We start from the raw sequence: 25,687 nt of genomic DNA on the forward strand, positions 1-25,687 counted from the left end.
AGGGAGAGTGGGAGAGGGAGAAGCAGGCCTCCCGCTGAGCAGGGAGCCCGATGCGGGGCTCGATCCCAGGACCCCGGGATCATGACCTGAGCCGAAGGCAGATGCTTAACGACTGAGCCACCCAGAAGCCCCCCAATGATCTCTATGTTAATGGGAAAAAATACTACTATGGAGATTCAGGTGGTTATAAGTGAAAACTCAAGTGAGTGATGGAAAAAAACTCACTTCGCATTCTTTACTTGGGTCTCTAATAATATTAGTTATTAAAGCAGGGGCGCCTGGGTGGCTCAGTTGGTTAAGTGTCTGATCCCGGGACCAAGCCTCATGTCGGGCTTACTGCTCAGCGGGGAGTCTGCTTCTCCCTCTCACTCTCCCTCTGTGCTTTCCCTCTCTCTTTCTCTCAAACAAATATATAAAATCTTAAAATAAAATACAGTATACTCATCACTGCCCTGGCCATTCTGCAGGCAGGTCTCCTCTAAGCCTTGCAGCAACACTGTAGAGCAGGTAGTAGTGTCTCCAACTTAAAGATGAGCAAACTGAGGCTTGAGGAAGTTAAGGGCCCTGACCAAGATCACATAGCTAGTAAGGAGCAGAACTGGACAGGAGTCACGCCCATCTGCCTCCACAGTACACATCCTTAATCAGAGGCTATTAACCTAAAGCAAAGTAACAGGGCTGGAGTGTGCAGATACAGGAAAGGAGAGAACTAGAAGGTACCTTGTGCCAGGGACCAGTCTGGCCCCTCCAGAGCTGTTAATTAAGACACTGACAACAACTCTGACAGATCATACAGACTGTGCTATTTTACAGGTGTCATAAAGTGAGGCCAGAAAAATTGAGTAACTTCCACTAGGATCCACACTCATTCTTTCCATAATACCACATCACAAAATTGGGATTTAAGTGTTCTCTATTAAAACATAAGTGCACAACTGGTTTCTCAAAACGTACTTGCGTGACTTTATTTCCTCCAATTCTTTCGTGAGTTTCTCATTTTTTTCTTGAGCCTCATGTAACCGACGCTTCAGATCGCCAATCTCCTCTTGGGCTTCAGATTTAATATCATTGGCAATGACCACAGCAGTCTGGAGATCAGCCTGAAACTGCCGCCACTCCGCAGATTCTTCCTACGTTAAAAAACTAAATTTTTATTTCCAAAAGAGAGCAATGAAGACTTACTTAAAAATAATGTGTTTATGATTGCACTGTAATGCACTATCCCAAATGATGATTAATTTATTTTAAAGCTCAGAGAACTGCTATTATCATTTCTAACAGGTAATACAATCATTAGTAGTGAACTTGTTCTTAATGAAGAAAAGACCTTCTAGCTGCTCTGCCTCACGAGAGTACTCAGTATTAATGACAAAAATGTCAAGTCTCCCTTCCTTATGCAAGTTTATAAGTCTTATGAAAATAAACACATCGTTCAAAACTCACAGCACTTTACCTCTGAAAAGTAGATAATGGTGTGTGAACCATACTGAAAGATTTTACAGTGAAAAACTATAAATATCTTGACATCAAAAACTAACAGGAAAAAAAAATCAAAAGTCAAGGAAAAGGAAGAGGAAGGCCGAAGAAAAACACTAAACTCAAACTAGGCAGACAAAACCATACAAAGAGAGGAGCTAAGGAACTGTACAGTCTGCGGCTTCCCACAGCCATGGAGGATGCGGGTGTGACCGGGTGGACAAGCCTCCCCAGGGTGTCACTTCCACCAGAGCCACAGCTGTCCAGTCCCGGGCCCAGCATCCATCACCCCAAAGCGATTTTCTGACACCATGAATACAGCCTGGTAACTGAGGCATGACCCAAACTCTGAGATGAGCTTCCCCCACCTCTGCAGCAGAGTGGCACCGCTGTCGGCAAGCTGATCAAATTCACAGTAGACAGAAAACCCAGATGAAAACAGCTTGGTTTGGGACACTTTCTAATCAAGAGTGAATAATTTTTCTTTCCAAAATATAACACTTGCTTCCTAAATCCATCTTTTTAAAATTACCATTCATAAATTACTAGTAGATTCTTCTATCCAGAATCTAGCACTAATCCCAACTTGAAATGATGGCATTTGCTTTCTGCCCAAAGCCCAGTAGGATCAGTATTTTAACTGTATCTGAAGCTTAAGATGAATGCTAACACGATCAAGGACTACACTGTACTCAACTTTCAGAAACCTAGGTATTCTAATGAGATAATACATGAGGATTTAGCCTACCCGAAGTCTCCTGTGGAGTGTCTTGATTTCTCTTTCCATGTCATGTTTTTGATCCTGGAGTTTTTTAACCGTATCTGAAAAGAGCACAGAAGTTTAAATATTTATTCTTAAAGCTGTGTTCCCAGGAATAATATAAAGAGAGGTATTTAAATATGGCATTCAAAAAAAAAAGGTCATCCTGTCCAAAGACTTTCTATTTTTAATACAAAACTCTAAAAGAAAAAAAGAATGTTCAATCCAAGTATTAACCAGTATTACTTTCTAAGGAAAGTATCAAGTTTAAATCACAATTTCTGGATTGCTTCCTTCCTCACTGTCTTAATTCTGAAACAAAAAGTTAAGTAAAATCAATTGTTAGAGGGGCGTCTTGGTGGCTCAGATGGTTAAGCGTTTGCCTTCAGCTCATGATCCCGGAGTCCTGGGATCGAGTCCCGCATCGGGCTCCCCGCTCTGCGGGAAGTCTGCTTCTCCCTCTGCCTCTCTCTCTCTCTCTCATGAATAAATAAATAAAATCTTTGGAAAAAAAAAAAATCAATTGTTAGAAACACACACATTGTTGGCTCATAACCAATCAAAATAACACTGACTATTATTAAAGTGTGAACTTTTGGGGCTCCTGGGTGGCTCAGTCCTTAAGCATCTGCCTTTGGCTCAGGTCATGATCTCAGGGTCCTGGGATTGAGCCCCGCATCAGGCTCTCTGCTCTGCAGGAGGCCTGCTTCTCCCTCTTCCACTCCCCCTGCTTGTGTTCCCTCTCTCCCTGTGTCTCTCTCTATCAAATAAATAAAATCTTTATTAAAAAAAAAAAAATAATAAAGTGTGAACTTTTAATCAAAAGGTTATTAAACTAAACTCTTTATGAAAGCATAACTTACTTTACACACTGGAATAAATTCCAGAAAAGTGGTGAATCAGAAAATTTTTACAAACTTAATTCTCTGGTGAGCTGCTATTTACATTAATTCTATGGAAAGTCTTTTTATAAAATAAGTGATATATTCATAAAATAAATCAATACTCCTCAAATTATTTCTTACATAATATGAATTTTCCTTAAACAATTCCGCTTTCACTGTAAACATTTAATGAGTACCACTAATATGCAAAGTACCATTCTAGATAGAGTGGGAATGCAAACATGAAGGGCCAGTCAAGCCCAGTGCCCCTGGAACCAGAAATGTACAGGAAGTCACATTCTATTTGGAGGTTCTGCTCAAAAGTCCATGTTTAAGAGGAAATGCCTTAGGAGGTGCCCACCGGTAACTGCTACCCAGTAAATCTATCACAGCTGGTTACTTTGACAGCTCAGGGACTAAGCACTTTCTCATGGCTTAAGCACCAGAAAAGGCACTGACATCTGGTGACAAATTCTCTGACTTTGCCTGCCCCCCCCCGCCCCCTCCAGGAGAGCCCTATCCTTTCTGTGTTCCAGCCAACACTGTTACATTTCTTTACACATCTGTCTCTACCACTAGACTGAAAACACTTCAAAGTCAGGAGCTATGTGGTGACTTCACAGCTCCAACACGTGGCACATGGTAGGGCAGTAAAACGGGATAAATGTATAAATATGCAGGCTAATGGAGGGAGCAAGAGAAAGCGATACTAAAATCAGAACCTAGGATTTTTAAAAAATATTCCACTGACAGAGCTGAACTCTTTATTATCAGGGACATCATCACTATAGACACTGGTGTTTCTGAGTAAACATTCCCTCCTATTCCTTACACTTACTTAGTAGCAGGAACCTAGGCATAGTGAACACCTGCGTGAGGGGTCACATGTCATCAAAAAATTGTCCTGGCTGGCTGTCGGTGGAGCATGCAACTCTTGATCCTGGGGTTGAGGATTCAAGCCCTACGTTGGGTATAAAGATCACTCAAAAACAAAATCTTCAAAAAAAAATCTTGGGGGCGCTTGGCTGGCTCAGTCGATAGAGCATCCGACTCTTGATCTCGGGATTGTGAGTTCGAGCCCCATGTAGGGTTTAAGATTACTTAAAAATAAAATCTTTTCCAAAAAAAATCTTCTTGGGGTACCTAGGTGCCTCAATTGGTTTCACGATTTCGGCTCAGGTCATGATCTCAGGGTCATGGGATGGAGCCCTAGTCGCTCCCCAGCAGGGAGTCTGCTTTTCTCCCTCTCCCTTTGCCCCTCCCCCAACTCACGCCCTCTCTCACCCTCTCAAAAAAATAAAGCATAAAAAAAAATCTTCCTTAAGTTAACAAATTATTAGCTTTTAATCAATACCCTAAAGTAGGAGTGTGCTGTTGTCTTTTCTTAAACTGTTCATCTTCCCCCTCCCAATTCCATCAGGAACCTGCTCTGCTGTAAACCTGTGACATAATACCTTTAATTCAACATTGATACATTTGTGTTTAGACATTTTTATTTTTTTTTAATTTTTAAGTCTTTCTTTCTTTCTTTTTTGAGAGAGAGAGAGCACATGAGCAAGGCGGGGAGGGGCAGAGGGAGAGGGAGAGAGTGAATCTTAAGCAGGCTCCACGCTCAGCACAGAGCCCAATGCAGGGCTCAGTCTCATGGCCCTGAGATCATGACTTGAGCTGAAACCAAGAGTCGGATGCCTAACCAACTGAGCCACGAAGGTGCCCCCAGATATTATATATATGTAATAATTATTATAAATATATAATGATGATACATTTTCTAAACCTGAATAAAAAATAAATGAGATAAAACATGGGAGGAAAACCTGGCCAATTTTGGTAGCCAGTAGTTAACTCCCTCCCATTCATCAACACAAAACTGTTCAACAAAGTTGGGGCCTCTGAAATAAAAAGGGTTCAAACTTTACATTAACTCAACAGATACCTCATAAGTACCTCCTTTGTACCAGGCTTTTTTCTAGATGCTTAAGATATAAGGGAAAGGGAAAAAAGATATAGTCCGTACCCTCTTAGGGACAGAAAAGAGGATGTTTTCATAAAAAAAGATTAGATTTTAAAAGTCTGTCTCTGTACAAGCTGCTTCCGACCTCATTTAACCTGGAAACTGAGGGTCAAAAGGGCCATTCAATTTGGTTAAGAGCAAAGTGGACATCGGTGAGTGAGTCCAATACCCGGATCCATATCTCTGCAGGCAAGGATGACTCAAACCAGCATGGATCATCGGCTCCCATATGACCTACATACAGACGAATTGAAGGTCTTGGTGATATTATCAGACACAGATAAGAAGGACAGAAGCTGAAATATTTCTAGTGTTGGGAACACTAGGAGTTACACCTTTCATTTACACTATATTTAAATGCAAAAATTTGGGGGCACCTGGGTGGCTCAGTCGGTTTAGCATCTGCCTTCAGCTCAGGTCTTGACCCTAGGGTCCTGGGGTGGAGCCCGCACTGGGCTCCCTACTTAGTGGGGAGCCTGCTTCTCCCTCTCTCTCTGCTGCTCCCCCTGCCTGTGCTCTATCAAATGAATAAATAAAACCTTTTAAAAACTAAATACACAAATGCAAAAACTTTTATAATTAAAATAGGCAAGCAAAAAAAAAAGTGAATTTCTCCTCCTCGGCTGAGAACAGTTTTCCTTTTTTTCTGGTCACAAAAGACGTATCTACGTATCTTTAGATAATTCACGTAAGACAAATCACAGCAAATCTTACTACTGCTCACTTTTAACATCTGGTGTGTCTTGATTCTCAGGTGACATTTTAAGCCACCTGGCCATCTTAGACTGGTCATAAAATCCCAGACTTCATTCATTTCTTTGGTTGTTATTCTTTTCTCTTTCCCAAACTCTACATTCATGACCACATCATCACTACTCTTAAAAGGGCATTCTTCTTGGGGCGCCTGGGTGGCTCAGTTGGTTAAGCAACTGCCTTCGGCTCAGGTCATGATCCCAGCGTCCTGGGACCGAGCCCCGCATCGGCCTCCCTGCTCAGCATGAAGCCTGTTTCTCCCTCTGCCTGCCACTCCCCCTACCTGTGCTCTCGCTCTCTGACAAATAAATAAAATCTTTAAAAAAGGGGGAGGCATTCTTTTGTACTCAGCACTATGTATTTATTATTATCATGTCTTATTAATCCTTTTAAACAGAAAGGAAAGGAAGCTGGCAGCCAGTGGACATATTTAGGCAGAATAAAGTGCACTACAAGTGTCTCCAGGGAATTTGACTTAAATTTCATGAATCATAATGGTATTTTCACTTTGTAACATAAAGTATTAAAAATGACAACAGGCTTTTCCTCCTCGGAAACCAAAGGAGTCTGTACGTATGCTCTTGTTTTGAAGACTAACTTAACAAAACTGCCATCTGGCCCAATTAATGGTCACACGAAAGGGCACTGTTCGTCTTCAAGTCTGGGGCCGCTAAATGCACTAAAACTTCCTCCTCCCAAGTTTTTCTAAAATGAGGGGACACTGCCATCTACTGTCTTCAACGCAAAAGCAACATTACATTCTATCAAAAAACAGAAGAACTACTATGATCTCATTTTTAATTACAAATTATAATTCAATTTGACAATGTTATTTTTATTCTAGAAATCAGGTAAATTGTTATTCTCATTGGTATTAGACCAACTTTGCTCTGGACAATTCTGGGCACTGCCCTGCCCATTTAATAATGGGGTTCATAATCTTTTCACCACTAAGAGCTCTCATCCCTGACAAAGAAGGAACAATCAACCAGACCTTCATTCTGGCTCAGTTATATGCCCATCATACATGCAATGTTACTAGGGAGCTACCATGAGCACAGACTCAACCTATGACTCCTGGAGGTATAAAAATCAATGAAAGTTTGGGGCACCTGGGCGGCTCAGTCGGTTAAGCATCTGCCTTCAACTCAGGTCATGATCCCAACGTCCTGGGATCAAGCCCCACCACACTGGGGTCCCTGCTCGGCAGAAAGCCTGCTTCTCCCTCTCCCTCTGCCTGCTGCTCTGCCTACTTGTGCTCTCTATCTGTCAAATAAATAAATAAAATCGTGAAAAAAAAAATCAATGAAAGTTCACAAGTAACCTTTCGTGGCCTCCAAATCCAAGAAAACCCTCAGGGTACTACTGATACCTCAGTGCTGTCAGATCCTTACATCCTATCGAGCACCTCCAACTAACATCAGGTGCAACTTCTAGAGGAAGGGAAAGGCCAAGTGTAAACAATCAGTTAAAATACCATGCCTTGGGACGCCTGGGTGGCTCAGTCGTTAGGCGTCTGCCTTCGGCTCAAGTCGTGATCTCAGGGTACTGGGATCAAGTCCCACATCGGGCTCCTTGCTCGGTGGGGAGCCTGCTTCTCCCTCTCCCTCTGCTGCTCCCCCTGCTTGTGCTCTCTCTCTCTCTCTGACAAATAAATAAAAATCTTAAAAAAAAAAAAATACCATGCCTTAGGGGTGCCTGGGTGGCTCAGTCCTTAAGCGTCTCCCTTTGGCTCAGGTCATGATCCCAGCGTCCTGGGATCAAGCCCCACACCGGGCTCCCTGCTCCGCGGGAGGCCTGCTTCTCCCTCTCCCACTCCGCCTGCTTGTGTTCCCTCTCTTGCTGTGTCTCTCTCTGTCAAATAAATAAATAAAATCTTTAAAAATTAAAAAATAAAATTAAAATTAAAAATTAAAAAATAAATAATAAAAAATAAAATACCATGCCTTAGGGGCACGTGGGGGGAGATGGGCAGCATATCCAGCCACCAGACCACAGCTCTATCCCCAAACCAGAATTCCTGATGCTAAAAGAGGACACAGATGAGTTTCAAATGAACCATTTACTACTTCTATTTTTCTTTCTTTATTTTTATTCCTCATCCCCCCAAAAAGTAGGTAGAACTTTTCCCCTTTGATTCTAAAAGTAATGCACGTTTACAACAAAAAGTCTGGGAACAGAAAAGGGTTGCAAAAATAAGATTACTCATGGGGTGCCTGGGTGGCTCAGTCGGTTGAGTGTCTGACTCTTGGTTTCGGCTCATGTCATGATCTCAGGTTTATGGGATTGAGCCCAGTGTCCAGGCTCCACACGCGGGGAGTATGCTTCTCTCCCTCTGCCCCTCCCCCCTGCTCTCGTACTCACCCTCTCTCTCTAAAATAAATAAATAAACCTTAAAAAAATAAGATTACTCATTATTTACACTTGGCATATATATCCTTCCAGACTTCATGTGTGTAAATTTTTTTCTTAAAATGGATTATAATATTTATACTTCTTCCTAAGCCTTTCCACTAAGCAGCAGATAATGGGTATCTATCAACAAATACAGATCTGCAGCACTATCTAATGGCTGTGTTAGTATTCCATCAACTGGACATAAAATTTATTTTAGCAACCTCCTATTAACAAACACAATGGTTCTACAATTTTTGTTATAAACGCAGTAAGTGTCTTTACACAACTGTTCAGGTATTACTTGAAGACACATTTCTAGAAGTGGAAGAAGGAAGGAAGGACCATTCGAAACTATCAACAGGATCCAAGTTAATCCGTTAGAAGGTTCCAGCTCAAGAATGCAGAAATTTTTTTGAGAAGTCACCATGTTATAGAATTTATTGTACCGGATACACTGAAATCAGTATTTCTTAAGGAACATCATTATGCCTGGCCACCATTTCAGTGTAATGTTGTATTTAAAACATTTATGATTTTAATTACAGAAGTAATACACATGGCTCATACTCTACTGCACCATTACCTGCTTTTTCCATCTATGGCACTTTGTGCTGTACACACAGAGCTGCCTAATTTGTCCTCACTGGTAAAATGGCAGCCACTGTAGGGATGCACTGTGCACATGGGTTATTAACTAGATCTCAACTGTTGAAAGTACAGGTAGTTTCCAAGTTTTTGTGGTAAAGCAGCAATTCTGCAACATACATATCTAAGTTTACATTTGCAAACTTATAAGAATATTTCTAAAGAACAAATTTCTGGAAGTGGATTGCTAAAGTACTGTTGTACTTTAAATGTTGATCAATACCCCAAAAAGGCTGCAGTAATCTATACTCCTTTCAACAGTACATGAGAGGGCCCTTTTCCCCCCTCCTACACTATCGACCTTTTTTACTTTCCACACCTGCTAAGTGAAAATTGGCATCTTGTTTTGAGTTTCTTTGCTTTTTTAGTGAAATCAAGCATCTTTTTTCACCTTTTCTGCCTACCTATTCTTACGCTTTTTTTAGCTAATGGATTACCCTAATATCACCCATGTATATAATCTCCTTATATATTTGATATGTGTTAACCAATATTTCTCCCAATGTCCTTTATTTATGGTACTTTTGTTTTGCTGAACTGAACATTTCAATTATACAGTCAAATAAGAGACTTTCCTTTATGGCTTCCCAGTATTCTTTAACATTTTTTTTTAAAAATAGGCTCCACACCTAGCATGGGGCCCAATGCAGGGCTTCAACTCACAACCCTGAAATCGAGACCTGAGTTGAGATTAAGAGTTGGATGCTTAACCGACTGAGCCACCCAGGTGCCCCCTCCCCATATTTTTTAAAAAGGCTCTTCCCGGGCGCCTGGGTGGCTCAGTTGGTTAAACGACTGCCTTCGGCTCAGGTCATGATCCTGGAGTCCCGGGATCGAGTCCCGCATCGGGCTCCCTGCTCGGCAGGGAGTCTGCTTCTCCCTCTGACCCTCCTCCCTCTCATGCCGTCTCTCATTCTTTCTCTCTCTCAAATAAATAAATAAATAAATAAATCTTAAAAAAAAAAAAAAGGCTCTTCCCACCACAGAATTATACTACGCTCCTCTATTCCTTCTGCGACTTCTCTACTCTCAGGCCACCCTTGCTTACAACTGTCACTAGTGTTCCACGTAAAAGTGCAAGACCTGTGTTAGATGTCAGGCCCTGGTCCCCAATCTCAGGAACTACAGAGGGCACGAAAGGAGCCATACATACTTGCAAGCACACACAGAGCATAACTACACAAATACTAAGTTGTTGATAAATTCATCGTAACAAATGGGTACATCACCACATCACCTGAGCCACACCTGAGATCTCCCTGGTGCCACTTCCCTCAACACCAATCAGCTTTGGTTTGCTGGACTAGTGGTAAGTGAAGTCACTAACTTTATTTCTTTGGGCTCAGCTGAGTTGTTTCCTTCTGCTGTTTCTCTTGGAAAATACTAAAATGTCCACTAAGTCCTGGTTGGCCTTACTTACTTATAAAGGACAAGGATAATTAATATTAGTGACTTCTACGTGTTTCTCAACAACTGTGAAAGTCACTGTTCTAACCACTGGCCTCTCCCTTCAATACTGGCTAAAGGCTCTGCTGATGACACATTCCTACATGGGGCCCTCCTCCAGAGGTACAAGGACATAGAGTGGGTAGCTTCAACCAAGGCAAGAGGGGTGAGGTGGAGGTGGGTGGGTGTGTGTGTGCAGGGGCGCATGCGCGCACCCGTTTCACTGCTGGGCCAAACTGCTTTTCCCTATGTGTGGTCTTCATTTCTCCAACACAACATGGCAGCCTGCCATTACTTCAGGGCAGGCTTTACTTCTTTTCCTGAAACATCATGGCAAGAGCCCTGGCACCATATTCCCCACCTTATTTAGAAAAAGAATCCGAGCCTGGGGGCAAACACCAGAGCCAGCACCCTATAGAGGAGAGGGCAGTACAACTTCTGGCAATCCTTTACACCACAGCCTGAAACTGCTACTGTTCCCAGGCCCTGTGGTCTCTGAGGAACCCCCATCCCCAAAGTCAGGCTGGGAACATCACTACTCAGAGCTTCAGTGTTCTCCTGCACCGTAGGTTTTTCTGCTTTGTTTGATTTCTTGATATCCCCAATTCCATCTGCTTTATCTATTCCAGAAGTTACTCAAAATTGTTGATCTACTGATGAAACCCCTCACCTATTTTCTCTTTGGTTTAGGTTCATTGTAATTTTTATCATTGTAATTTTTATATTATGTGGCAGGACTGTTTCACTAAGACTTTGGGAGGGAGAGGAAGTACATGTATGGCCTCAGGCCATCATCTTGAGCCAGAAGTTTTAACAGTATTTACTGAGTGAATTTTACGTCAGATCTTTCTAGGGTGGAATGCTAAATCCAAACACTACGAAAAGTACTGCAGGCCAGGTCTAGGCAGTACGGCACTGACATTATCTGGAAAGCCATCTGGGATTCCAAATACATCTTAGGCCTTGTGATACTGTCCCACACTCACTGAAGCTCTACACATTTTTTTTTCAGTCTTTTTTCTCTATGTCCTTCAGACTGGATAGTGCCTAACTGACTGATCTTTAAGTTCACAGACTCTTCTGCATCTCTACTTTGCAGTTTAAATGAATCAGTAAACTTTTCATTTAAATTTCTCCGTTCTAGGATACGTATCAGGTTCTTTTTTTACAGTTTTTATTTCTCTGCTGAGATTTGCTATTTATTCATTCATTACAAGCAGATTTTCCTCAACGTCCTGAGTAGTTACAACTGCTGCTTTAAAATCCTGTCTATGGAGTGTCTCAGTGGCTCAGTCAGTTAAATATCCAACTCTTGATTTCAGCTCAGGTCATGATCTCAGGGTCATGAGACTGAGCCCCACGTTGGGCTCCCTGCTCAGCGGAGAGTCTGTCTCAGATTCTTTCCCTCTGCCCCTCACCCCACTTGGGCACTTGGCACTCTTTCTCTCTCAAATAAATAAATCTTTAAAAAAATAATAAAAATGAAAATAAATAAATAAATAAATTTCTGTCCACTAAATTCCGAAGTCAGGATCATATTGGGGTAAGTGAGGAGTGACTACTAATGCAGTTTCTTTTTAGGGTGATGAAAAAGTTCTAAAGTTGACTATGGTAATGGCTGCTTAAAATATTCCACAGAAGAAAATCTCAATTTTTCAGGGTGCCTAGCTGGCTCAGTCAGTGGGGTGTGGGACTCTTGATCTTGGGGTTTTGAGTTCAAGCCCCATGTTGGGTGTATAGATTACTTCAAAATAAAATCCTTTAAAAAAAAAAGCTTTATTTATTTATTTGAGAGACAGAAAGACAGCACGAGTGGAGGGGCAGAGGGAGAGGGAGAGAAAACCTCAAGTGCACTCTGTGCTGAGCACGGAGCCCAAGGCAGGGCTCAATCCCAGGACCCTGAGATCATGACCTAAGCCGAAACCAAGAGTTGGACGCTCAACCAACTGCAGCACCCAGGTCCCCCCTTAAAAATAATTTTTTTTTTTTAAAAAGAAAGTTCAATTTCTCAATTAACAGCAAGTCCCTTATTCTAAGTGCTGATTTAGCATCAATCCCAAGTGCTAGAATTTGCTAAGAAATAAATTAACTCCTATCAGACTATAGAGATATAACAACTAGTTTCATGTAACACATGAAACTTGCTTGGATCCTGGTTCCTATAGAAAACTATAAGACATTTTGGGGACAGCAGAGAAAATGTGAATATGAGCTATTAGATGATACTAAGGAATTATGCCAAATTTTACTAGATATGATTACGAGGAGAATATTTAGGAGTCACATACTGAAATATTACATGTCATGAGGTCTACAACTTACTGTCAGCTGATTCAGTTAAACACACACATACACACACAGAAGGTAAATATTGCAAAACATTAATAGCATTAATAACTGTCAAATCTAGGCAGTGGGAGCTAACTATACCATGCTACCAATATTTCTGGATATTCGAACTTTTCATTCCAAAAAACTGGGGGGAGAAGCTACATGGCTAAAAAGAAATTTTATTCAGGATTTTCAGCCACTTAATAATTAAAATCCACATAATGTTAACATAATTTTATTTTGGCAATGATTTTTCATCCCAGGAATCCTTATCAGCTAACATTTTTCTACCTATTACCCCAGTTACCACAAGATGTCACTCTTCGCATGTTCAAATCAAAAGTCTTGCAAGGGAAAAGGCCATTATCAGTACTAAATGGAAAATGCACTCAACTTCCAAGTTAATCTGAAAAACTTTAGAACCTTTTATATTTAGGAAATAAAGTTAAATAAATCCTCTCAGTTCACAGACAATGAAATACAGACTAGATATAAATGTTAAACTGAAAGTTTTTTAAAATTTCGGATAAGAAAGCTTTATCTGCAGGACTATCACTATCTTCAAGGAAACAGTCCCACTGTCAGCTACTTTAGTAACCAAATGTCTCAGAATGTTCTAAATAACCCTGGGGTCAATCCAGAGAAATGGGGCCAACTAGCCAGAGCTCAGAACTACAAGACATGTTTAGGACTCCTGCAGATAAGCCACTCTCTTGGAACTACTTCAAATCTCCCTGGGGTGCCCAGGTGGCTCAGTCAGTTAAGCCTCTGCCTTCAATTCAGGTCATGATCCCAGGATCCTGGGATCGAGCCCCGCATCGGGCTCCCTACTCAGTGGGGAGCCTGCTTCTCCTTCTCCCTCTGCCTACAGCTCCCCGCTGTGTGCTCTTGCACACTCTCTCACTTTCTTTCTCTTTCTGTCAAATAAATAAATAAAATCTTTAAAAACAAAACAAAAAACCTCCCCACCTCTGCACCCACAGCACATGGGATCTGGCCCAACACTGTGTTTGCCTATTAAACTTCTGTCAAGGAATAACACACTGTCAGAGCCCAAAGGAGCAGTATTATGAACGAAAAGATTTAAAAGCTTTAACTAACATACCAAAAAACGGTTATTCCCATTCTCCTTGTCCCCACGCCCAACCTGGGTATCATTAAAGTGTACTACAACTTAAAATTTATTAACATTTGAGGAATCTGGATGAAGAATACATAGGAATTTTTAAGAAGCATTATTTTTTTTTTTTTTAAGATTTTATTTATTTATTTGAGAGAGAGAATGAGAGACAGAGAGCATGAGAGGGAGGAGGGTCAGAGGGAGAAGCAGACTCCCTGCCGAGCAGGGAGCCTGATGCGGGACTTGATCCCGGGACTCCAGGATCATGACCTGAGCCGAAGGCAGTCGCTTAACCAACTGAGCCACCCAGGCGCCCAAGAAGCATTATTTAGAAATAATTCCAAATTTATAAAAAGGTGCAAAAACTGGTACAAAAGCACCCATATACCATTTTCCTCAGATTTGCCTATGTTAACAGTTTACCGATCCGTTTACATCATTTGCTATCTTGTATCCCTATTTATCTGTCTCTATCTATCCCTGATGTTTTTCCTGAACCCTTTAAGGATATACATCATGGGGGCACCTGGGTGGCTCAGTCGTTAAGTGTCTGCCTTTGGCTCAGGTCATGATCCCAGGGTCCTGGGATGGAGCCCCGCATCGGGCTCTCTGCTCGGCGGGAAGCCTGTTTCTCCCTCTCCCACTCCCCCTGCTTGTGGTCCCTTTCTCTCGCTGTCTAATAAATAAATTAATTAAATCTTTAAAAAGGGGCGCCTGGGTGGCTCAGTCCGTTAAGCGGCTGCTTTCGGCTCAGGTCACGATCCTGGGGTCTTGGGATCGAGCCCCACATCCGGCTCCCTGCTCAGTGGAGAGCCTGTTTCTCCCTCTCCATCTGTCACTCTGCCTACTTGTGCTCTCTCTCTGTCAAATAAATAAATAAAATCTTTAAAAAAAAAAATTAAATCTTAAAAAAAAAAAGGATATACATTACATCACGGCTTTTTACCCCTAACTATTCAGTGTGTGGTTCCTAAGTATAGAGACATTTACTTACATAAACACAGTATAGTTATCAACTTCATAAGCTTATACATGTTTATCTAGCATCTACTTTTTTTTTTTTAAGATTTTATTTACTTGAGAGAGAGAATGAGAGAGAGCACATGAGAGGGGGTAGGGTCAGAGGGAGAAGCAAACTCCCTGTCGAGCAGGGAGCCCAATGCGGGACTCGATCCTGGGACTCCAGGATCATGACCTGTGCCAAAGGCAGTCGCTTAACCAACTGAGCCACCCAGGCGGCCTCTAGCATCTGCTTTTGACCAGTTTTGTCATAACATCCTTTATAGCATTTTCCCTACAGTACTAGACCCAGCCTAGGCAAAGGTATTACATTTAATTGTCATGTCTCCCTAGGCCCCTTTAATCTGGAACTTTTCCAAAGGCTTTTATGACATTGGCATTTTTGAGGAATACAGCACCTCTTGTGTTTTTAGTAAAACATACTTTATTTTTTGTCTATTTAATGTTCTTTATGATTAACTGAAGTTATGCCTCAGCCAGAATACGGCTTAGCTGATGCCGAGTCCGATTCTGTGTGCCTCTGTCACTTACACGATGACCCAAAGTGTTGCCCAAATTTTTCCACTGTATAATTTCTGGTTGTTTCTTTTTCCTCACTTGCAACATAATAGTTTGTGGGAAGCCATTTTAAAATCACCCGAATTTCTGCTCCTCATCAAATTGTCAACACAGAAATGCTTTGTACTATTTTTGTAACTTTTTTATAAGTCTGAAATAATTATCAAATAGTTTCAAAAAACTTGAAGCAACTTAAAATTAGAGTTTCAATTCTACCAGATCATAAAATCTCCTTGGCAGGGAGGAAAATCAGACAACAAATAAATACCTGTGCCTTAGACATAAGATTATGAAGGATCGATTTGTCTCAGTATACTTGCAATCACTAAAAGTAAACAATAAATGGTTTTTCCTAAGACCTAGAAATAACAATCAGCTTTTCCTTCAAACGATTTTCTATAACTAAGCACAGTTTTAAAGCAATGCTTCCACTTAACAGTCCTTCCTTAGGAACAAAACATAGCAGTCCACAAACGACTGCCTACTGTGTGAAACCTGCCTGGCCAGATGCATATTTCTCCTGGGTGCTGTCTACTGCACCAGCATCACTGCACAGTCAGAGCGTTCCATTCTGCTACTGAATGCAAACTATCCCCACTCATTGAGATGGGAAGGACAAAAAGGAATGAAAAGGTCCCCCATCACTTACTCTCTAAATCAGAAATAATGAGGTTGTCGTGAAGTTTCACGGCTCGGTGTTGTTCTACTTCATCTTCAAGTTCAAAGATGGTTTCTTTCATGTCGCTCCTCTCTGTCTCTTTTTCTTCTAGCTCTGATCTTAGTTTCTCTAATGTCATATTCAATTCTTCTATTTGTTTCTTAGCTTCTTCTTGGAAGGCTCGGTATTCATCTTCTACCTATACAGAATTGATGGTGCGGATTAGAAAAGTGAGAGCTGCTCTAATAAAAATTCCAGAATGGAAGTATACATTGTTCCAAAGGAAGCTGAGCGTGAATTGCTAGGTATGAACTAAAACCACCTGTGTAAAAACTGTCTGAAAGTATGAAAAAGCACTCTACAATAATATAGGATTTTACGTAACATGCTTAAGCATAATTTGTTGCTACATCATTGACAATTATATTGACATATCACTGAACTTAACTAGATTATGAGGAAATTTTGGAAATTCTTCCTTCTCCAAAGTTTGGACAGAAGGCATGCATCTGATTAATAACATCCTCTCCCACCCAAAAAAAAAAAAAAATTTAATTTTAAATAAAATTAAATTTTTAAAAAATGTCTGATGTGTGACAGTTTCATTACCAAAATAAAAATGGAAACAAATTCTCAAATACTGTCACTGCAGAAGTATCAGCTCAAAGTGCCCTCCAACACATATGCTCCAACAAATAATACATTCCCTAAATTGTATCTCTAAACATCATCACTAAAATAATTAAGATCTAAATTATCTGAATTTTGGCCAAAGATATACTAATGTTTCTTACTTTAAAAATTACTGCACTAAAATAAGAAATAAAATGTTAAGATAGAATCATTGGATAACTCATGCAAATAAACCCTACATCAGCAATCACATGGGGCACAGACCCATGGCCGGAGTGCCAGGAACCCCAGCTGTAGTTCTGCATGAGTCCTCATTATTGTGGTAGATGTAAAACAAGGGGGCTGGACCCATGGTCGCTAAGGTCCTCGCCAGCAACAAGACAGCCCTCTAACAAACAGGAGCCTCCATGCTCCAAAAATATTTTTTAACTCAAAACAGAACTCTATTTGAAAAACTACAACCACAGGAAAAGGGGGAGACATTGCTGATCCCACAGACAGGTCTACTGGCTCTCATCTTTCCTATGCCAAAATACATTAGAGATGAGGAGGTAAAACTGCACAGTATGACCCCCCCTGGGCGCACCCAGATTAGAGACAAATTCTGTTGTTGTCATTCTAGTCCCTTCCTCTCACAGGCAGGAAAACAGTAACAAAACTCAAGTGAGTGGAAATGACATTATTTTAAGAATACTTTTGACTATATCCCAATAAAGAAAACCATTCTCAAGCTTTAAAACAAAATCAGCCTTAAAAAAGTGAATGACAGGGGTGCCTGGGTGGCTCAGTCGTTAGGCGTCTGCCTTCGGCTTGTCATGATCCCAGGGTCCTGGGATGGAGCCCCTCATCGGGCTCCCTGCTCCGCGGGAAGCCTGCTTCTCCCTCTCCCACTCCCCCTGCTTGTGTTCCCTCTCTCGCTGTCTATCAAATAAATAAAAATAAAAATAAAATAAAGTAAGTGAATGACACATCACACAAGTGATACTGGCTTTCAGGAAGTATGGTGTGTACTGCAGCTGCATAATGCTGCTCCAGAACATTTTATCTACTTGAGCAGTACCTTTGCAATGGTGTCCTGCAATCGATTGGCATCATTTCGGGTGTGAGCTAGGTCTTCCTGCAGGCTACTAGCCAGAGTCTCTGCTTTTTCTTTGTCCAGCCTGACACTCTCCAGGAGATCCTGAATATCAGATTTGTCTCCAGAGTTATGGATGGAATACAGCTCCGCCACTTTCTGCTTTTCATTCTCCAGCTGAGCCTTCAGGCGGTTCATCTCTATCTGATCACTGGCCACTGTGGCTTTGTACTCCTCTAATGTGGCTGCCAAGGCTGCTTTACCCTTCTGCTCAGACTCAATAATTCGCTCCATATGGTGATTGCGTTCTTTGAGCGCCCCTATCATTTCTTGAGCTTCCTTGTTGTCTTGCTCTGCCATCTTCAAAGTATTGCTTAAATGCTGCTGGACACCGAGAAGCTGCTCTCGTTCAAAACGGGCATTTTCTGCTAGGTCCATATAACGTTGCTCCAATTCCATATAGCGTCCGCTTTTCACATCCTCGTCTATGACATAAGAAATGTGATGCTCATCAAGAAGGGAGCGGAAATATTCAATCTGTCGGCTAAAGTGTTCCAACTTATCACTCTGCTGACATAAAGACTCCATAAGAATAACCTTCTCTTCCCCCAGCCTTTCATTTTCACTGTTCAGTTCCTGGGTTATCTGCTGTAAATCAGCTAGCTCTTGCAGAGTCGCCTGAAGTTCCTCACTTGTGCTGTGTTGGTTCTCTTCCATCTGATGTATCCGTTCTGTCAAGCAAGCAACGGACACTTCACTCGCGTTGCCACTGCTCCCCTTCCGGGAGCGCTCTATGCTCGGAACGCCTTCGGACTCTGAGGACGATGGTGCGTCCAGGGCATCATCGCTCGACGTGAGGGGCTGGTACACCTCACTGCACTCACTGTCTAGGTTGTCCATAGAGTTACTGTGCTGATGGTCCATGAGAGTGTTTTCATCCTGGCTCAAGAGATCCTCCACAGAACCAGGGGCAGAGCCTTCCACCGAAGAGGTCAGAGTCCCTCCTCCATCGCTCTGGTTGCCAGGGGTGATTTCTGGGCTCAGGGACTGATAACCAAACAGTTTTTCGGAATTGTCTAACCTCTGCTCTAGAGAAAAGCCCAGCGCGTTCAACCTGTCCTTTAACATTCTGTTTTCGTTTTTTAGCTGGTTGAGTTCTTCCCGGATGGCAGTATTCTGTTCCTGCAACTGCAGTAAAGTGGACTCGACGTCAGTTGGCTGGTGAGCAATGATGGCTTCCTTCTCCTCAGATTTTTCATCACCCTCGGAATGATCCTCATTAATGCCCAGCTGAGCACGCATGTCTCGGAGTTCATTTCTCAAATGTAAGATTTCCACATCCTTGGTTTTTGCCAATGTGAGAAGATCTTTCACTTTGGCTTCCAAAGCAGCTTTGTCACTGATCTGATTGTCTGACTTAGACTTGCTCATGCGAACGTCACATTCTGTAGCCGTGCGGCTGCGGGAACGCTTGGCCAATGCCACGTCATTAGCTCCCTGACCCGCAGAAGGTAGTTTTTTGCTCTGGCTTAGTCGGGTACGTTCACGTAATCTTTCTCTAGTAGAACCGGATTCTTTATTACCTATGGAAGTGCTCCGCTTGGATGAACTTGTGCCTAAGTGTTTAAAACAAAGAATGGAAGGCAAAAATATTAGCAAGAAAAGGCACAGAGGTTATGCCTGAGGTCTAATCAGATGAGATCTAGAGACCTACACATTGATTCTGACCGACATTAACCTTGCCTTAGATTCTGGTTACTGTAAAATTCTGTTTCCTCAAAACCAGATCATTCATCTTTTAATTATTAATGAAAAAGAAGTTATACACTGAATTGTATACTTTGAAAGGGTGAATTTTACAAAATGTGAATTATATCTCAATAAATCTATTACATAAAAAAAGTTGCACATTAACTTGAATCCTAAACCATGGCTTTAAACAAATGTCCAAGGGCATAATATTCTAGGGCAAGCTAGATAAAGCGGACTCTAGGATTAACCAGTCAGGTAGCAAACTAACCGTAGAAGCAGATGGTAAAGAAAGATCACAGATGAGCAAGAAGGGAAAGGCGGCTTCCGGACAAACAAAAAATCTAAGCTACCTATGATGAACACAAAGTATGATCAAAGTAAGTGCAAAAAGTTTTTCACATCTGGGCGCCTGGGTGGCTCAGATGGTTAAGCGTCTGCCTTCGGCTCAGGTCATGATCCCAGGGTCCTGGGATCGAGTCCCACATCGGGCTCCCTGCTCCTTGGGAGCCTGCTTCTCCCTCTGCCTCTCTCTCTGTCTCTCATGAATAAATAAATAAAATCTTTAAAAAAAAAAAAAGTTTTTCACATCATAGCATGCCACATAAATAGTACCAATAACATTAATTATAATAAGGCTAATGTGTACTTAGCACTTGCTTTACACACACACAGATGAACACTTCACATACATTAATTTATACAAGCCTCATTATTATCAACATGAAGAAACTCACACACACAGATGCTAAATAATCTGCCAACACCCCACATGTAATAAGTGGATGAGCCAAAATTCAAATGCAGGCAAACAGTCTGGCTCCAGAATCTGAAACTTAAAAAGTATGTTATGCTGCCTCCCTAAATGTTAGAAAACAATAATGTACTAATGCTAACTAATGATGGCACATTATCAAATATGCTACATGAATCAGTATTACCTGACTGCTAAAATTCTAAACCTGTGAAAACTGACATGATCGTGTGTTTAATACAGAAAGAACAGGAATATGCTTACCTATAAATACTTAAGAAATAATTAGCTGCTTTTTACTTTGTAAAATAAGATCTAGACCTAATCAGTAAGTGTTCTATAAGAACCTGATAGTTTTTTACGTGGCAGGCACCAGGCTGCAGAGGTAAGAGGGAGAGAAAGGTCGATGTGATATAGGAAGACAGGCAGTAGTTCTGCCAGGGATCAGGTGTAGAGCAGGGGAGGGAATTCTGGCTGGCCACAGGATAGGATGAGGAAGCAGAAGAGAACAGGACGCACAGCAAGGAAAAGTAAGGTCACACAATGAATGGAAGCAGCAAGGGAAGTTTTTATGGGGCCCTGAACGCCAAGGGAAATTTAGTGAGTCCCACTAAATGAGTCCCTGTAAATGTTCAATAAATGTTCTGGAGCAAGAAAGACAGAGAACAGCATTTTTATGAAAATGAATCCAGACGATGCTAAGTGAAACATCTGAGGAAGAAGAGCGGTCAAGGAGGAAGGTGGGCAGGAAGAGCAGTAAAAGTGAAGGAGGGCCTACATTGGGGAGTGAGATCAGGATCTCTGCAAGAACAGAGAAGGGATGATACATCTGTAACAGATTTACAGGGTAAAAGTAACAAGATGAGGAGAAACAATTGCAAATGGAGGCGAAAAAAGGAAAAGGGTGGTATAACCAAAGTATTCATTCTCTCCATTTCTGTAGACAGTACCAATCATCCTTCTTTTCCAAACCAAAACCCGTCCTAAGAAGGAAAAGATCTGGGCATTCCTGAAAGACAAAAGGAAAGGAGACAGTAATGAGGGGAGGGATTGATAATGCCCCAAAAGGAAAGGAGAGGTAAAGGAATGAGAAAGGAAGAGAGAAAACATGACAAAGAAAAGCTCCCCTTCGGGATTATTGTGCCCAGTGAGTAGATGGAAGAATCTGAGTTACAGACAAGTGAAATGGTCTTAGAGAAGTCACGGGGAGTAAATAAAGGTAGAGCAGATCAACTGAAGAGTTAAGGACGTTGTTAGGGGCTCAATTGTGTCCTCAATTCATATGTTGAAGCCATAACCCCCAGTACCTCAGAACTGACTCTACTTGGGAAAAGAGTTATAATTAACGTAAAGAGGTACTTATATTAACATGGGGTTTGTTACGGTGGGCCCTAATCCAAAGATACCATAAAGACTGTTATCTGTAAGAAGAGGAGACCGGGACACAGACAGAGAGAGAGGGATGACCATGTGAGGAGACAATGAGAAGACAGCCAACTACAAGCCAAGGAGAGGGGTCTCAGAATAAATCAAACTGGCCGACACCTTGATCTCAGACTTCTAGCCAGTTTTGGTGAAATTACATGTCTGTTATTTATGCCACCCAGTCTGTATAATTTGTTATGGGTGCCTTAACAAACTAATACAGATGTACAAAGTAGAGGCAATGGATCCAGGGAGGAGATAACTGAATTCAGCTGGAGGGCAGGTGGTACTGGTCAGTAGGGAACCAGGGTACAAATGCGAGGGAGCTCTCCCAATAAATTCTAAAAGCTGGAAATAAGAAGAGATATAGATGGTATGAGAGTACTTAATTTCCTTCTTACAACACAGGCTGCAGTGTTAAGTGTGGTGATGACCTCAGGCTTGAGCATAAAAGACCTAAGGTGCAGTCCTTGCTCCACCACCAGCTTTGAAGCCTGGTACAACGTGGTACGGTACCCAATAAATATTTTCTGAGTAAATGAATACAAGGCCTTAGGCAAGATACTTAAGCTTTAAGCATAGCTCTCACATCTCTAAAATGAGGATAATAACAGCCTCTACCTCATATGGCTATAGTGAGGATAAAATGGAATGGTGGTGCCTGGTATAACAGTGCCTTCCTCATGATCATACCACATGACTATTATAACTAACAAGGGGCGTGATCTGGGATAGAAAGATGAGTCCACAGAAGATTAAAGTAGGAGAGAAGACAGTAGGTAAACCTGGGCTACGAAAAAGTCTAATACATACATGAGGGGCTAAAGGCCTAAATAATGATGATAAAGAAGGTCTGCTATAGGGGCGCCTGGGTGGCTCAGTTGGTTAAGTGACTGCCTTCGGCTCAGGTCATGATCCTGGAGTCCCGGGATCGAGTCCCGCATCGGGCTCCCTGCTTAGCAGGGAGTTTGCTTCTCCCTCTGATCCTCCTCCCTCTCATGCTCTCTGTCTCTCATTCTCTCTCTCTCAAATAAATAAAAATAAAATCTTTAAAAAAAAAAAAAAAAAGAAGAAGGTCTGCTATAGTTTTTGCCAATGTGCTTTCATCAGCTGTATTACAAACAAATGATCTTGGGGCACCTGGCTGTCTTGGTCGGTGGAGCACGTGACTCTTGATGTCGGGGTTGTGAGTTCGAGCCCCACGTTGGGCGTACAAATTACTTAAAAATAAAATCTTTTAAAAAATAAATAAATAATAAAAATAAATAAATAAAAACACACGATCTTGTGTTTACCGAAGTTTTAAGTTTTTTCTATAAGCGTAAGAAGTAAAATATGATAGCACTACTCCTTGGACTACAGGTTGAGTTCATTTACGGACTCCATCAAATCTAAAGCCAAATTGCTGCTAATGAAGAGAGAATGGTAGAACAGGAATGAATGGATCCAGGCATTGATCACCAAAGGCTGCTAACATCTTGGAAAGACAAACAACCAGAAATGATGTGCCTACTGGTGGATGGACAACTATTATGTGTGAAGGAGTCTTGGGGGAAAAAAAGGAACCTGAATCTGTCCCATCAAGGCTCTAGATCCAATGACATTAACAGTAAATGAACAAAGGAATATGGTCAAGGACATCAAGGAGATGTGACATCAAAATCCAGATCACGGGAAAAGAGAGGTCAAACATCCTATATTTCTAGAAAAATTAAATTGTAAGAAAAAAATAGATTTAAGGAAGAGTAACAATTTATAAATGGACTGTAACTGAATCCTGATCCAGAGACAGTAAATATACATATGCAGTATTTATGAAAAAGTTGGAAATTTGAGGGTGCCTGGGTGGCTCAGTTGGTTAAGCAACTGCCTTCGGCTCAGGTTATGAGCCTAGAGTCCCAGGATCGAGTCCCACATTGGGCTCCCTGCTCAGCGGGGAGTCTGCTTCTCCCTCTGACCGCCCCCCTCTCATTCTCTCTCTCTCAAATAAATAAAATCTTTAAAAAAAAAAGAAAAGAAAAAGTTGGGAATTTGAATAAGTATTTCTTTATATTTATATTTATGATTTGAGGAATTACTATTAATTATTTTAAGGGCTGATAATGGTATTAATATTTTTAGGGGAATCCTTATCTTTCAAAGATAATTACATATTTGCTCATGAAATTACAGGACACTTGGAATTTGCTTCAAAATAATGAGGAGGGAAGGTGGATGTTAAGGAATTAAGACCGGCCATTGGTTGACAAGGGTGAGGAGTACATGGGGTTGAAATACAAATACTTTTGTATATCGGACATTTTCTGTAAGTAACAGAACCCCTTAAATACCACCGCACTCCGCTATTTAAACAAAAAAGCAGTTTTACTCTGAATGCCACCCATACCTGTGCTGATCTTGGATTTGTTCTCCACGGTGGTCATGGCAGGGGCCGATGCTGAAGATGCTGTGGAAGGGCAGGTGCTTTTCTTTCCTTTAACACCATTAGTCACTGTCACCCCTCCAGCCATTCCAGCTAAGAGGTCATCACTGCTCTTGGTCTAGAAGCAACAGAAGATAAAAGCATACTGATTAGATGAAGCAAGAGTAAATAATATTTTGGGACTAAACAAAGCTCTTGGCTTTTACAGTGAATTCAAGACCAAGAGCTCTACAAAGATTTTCTGACAGTTACCAAGCAGTACTTCATACTGCGCTACAGAAAGAGAACCTCTTTACTGGTTTATAAACAATCACACACTTCTTTTTAAAATACAAAAATCACATATGTAATCAAAGACTTTATGGAAGCCTACTGGGTGCCCACATGTGCCAGAGTCAGTGAGGGTTAGGAAAAAGTGAAGACATCCTCTTAGTTACTCTTTCACCTAGGACATGACTTATGAACAGGGATCATCTGAGTGCTGTCACATGGGCTCTGAGGGAAGTTCTATAATGCCAGAGAAAGTGCCATCCTGCAATTTCTAGAGGGAAATACCACTAAGAATCAGAAATAATCTTTATTGCTTTAAAGTAAATCAGTGATGGAACCATTACTTTGAAATTTATTTTTCTTGAACCTGACCTAATTTTTAGTAGTCTAATTTAAGCCAAAATTGGAAGATTTTTTTTCTTAAAGCTTAGGTAATATATAAAATCCAGACAGTTTAAGGTTAGAGTGAGGGTTAGTCAGCCTAAATGATCATACTCCTTGAGAAAGACCCTTTGGAATACTTATATTTTCCAAAGACTGAAAAAAATACAAGCTTTTAAAAAAGAAAACAAGCATCAGCTATACTTCAATTAAAAAAAAGAAGAAAACAAGCACTCTGGATGAGATCGGGTATAAAATTATTACTTAAAGAAAAGATAGTGAAGAAACCTGTTTTTACTTCTAGGAATGGAAGAACAGAGGAGTTAAAAATCTGTGAAAAAAAGAAAAACTACTTTTTCAAAATCAATTAATTCATTTGAGAGAGACAGCACAAGTGGGAGGGGCAGAGGAAGACGGAGAGGGAATCTCAAGCAAACTCCACATTGAGATACCACAACCCTGAGTCCAGGGACGCCTGGGTGGCTCAGTCGGTTAAGCGTCTGCCGTCAGCTCAGGTCATGATCCCAAGGTCCTGGGATCAAGTCCTGCATTGGGCTCCTTGCTCAGTGGGGAGGCTGTTTCTCTCTCTGCCTGCTTTGCCTGCCACTCCCCCTGCTGTGCTCTCTCTCTCTCTCTCCCTAACAAATAAATAAATAAAATCTTAAAAAAAAAAAAAAAAAAAAGACCTACTGTTGGTGGAAATGCAAGCTGGTGCAGCCACTCTGGAAAACAGTATGGAGGTTCCTCAAAAAGGTGAAAATAGAGCTACCATATGATCCAGCAACTGCACTACTGGGTATTTACCCCAAAGATACAAACGTAGGGATCCGAAGGGGTACGTGCACCCCGATGTTTATAGCAGCAATATCCACGATAGCCAAACTGTGGAAAGAGCCAAGATGTCCATCGGCAGATG

General features: G+C 41.4%; 1 protein-coding gene across 4 annotated transcripts in view; it reads right to left on the bottom strand.

Moving 5' to 3' along the window:
• SPECC1L (sperm antigen with calponin homology and coiled-coil domains 1 like) overlaps positions 1 to 25,687 on the bottom strand; it is a 108,595-nt gene that overhangs the window by 63,846 nt on the left and 19,062 nt on the right. For 3 of the 4 annotated variants that reach the window (XR_014139729.1, XM_081801735.1, XM_081801736.1), the window contains 5 exons: positions 24,085 to 24,238; positions 17,756 to 19,386; positions 16,054 to 16,261; positions 2,225 to 2,298; positions 955 to 1,130 (listed from right to left, as the gene is read on the bottom strand). Coding sequence is in view for 3 of the 4 variants with exons in the window: in XM_081801735.1 (XP_081657861.1) it covers positions 955 to 1,130; positions 2,225 to 2,298; positions 16,054 to 16,261; positions 17,756 to 19,386; positions 24,085 to 24,238 (2,243 nt within the window). In the remaining variant the exon portion in view is untranslated. The remainder of the gene's footprint in view (positions 1 to 954; positions 1,131 to 2,224; positions 2,299 to 16,053; positions 16,262 to 17,755; positions 19,387 to 24,084; positions 24,239 to 25,687) is intronic. The other variant, XM_081801737.1, reaches the window with a different exon arrangement.

The sequence above is a fragment of the Leptonychotes weddellii genome, chromosome 13 (assembly GCF_054177405.1).
Source record: "Leptonychotes weddellii isolate Sample4059 chromosome 13, ASM5417740v2, whole genome shotgun sequence".
Classification (NCBI taxonomy): Eukaryota; Metazoa; Chordata; class Mammalia; order Carnivora; family Phocidae; genus Leptonychotes; species Leptonychotes weddellii.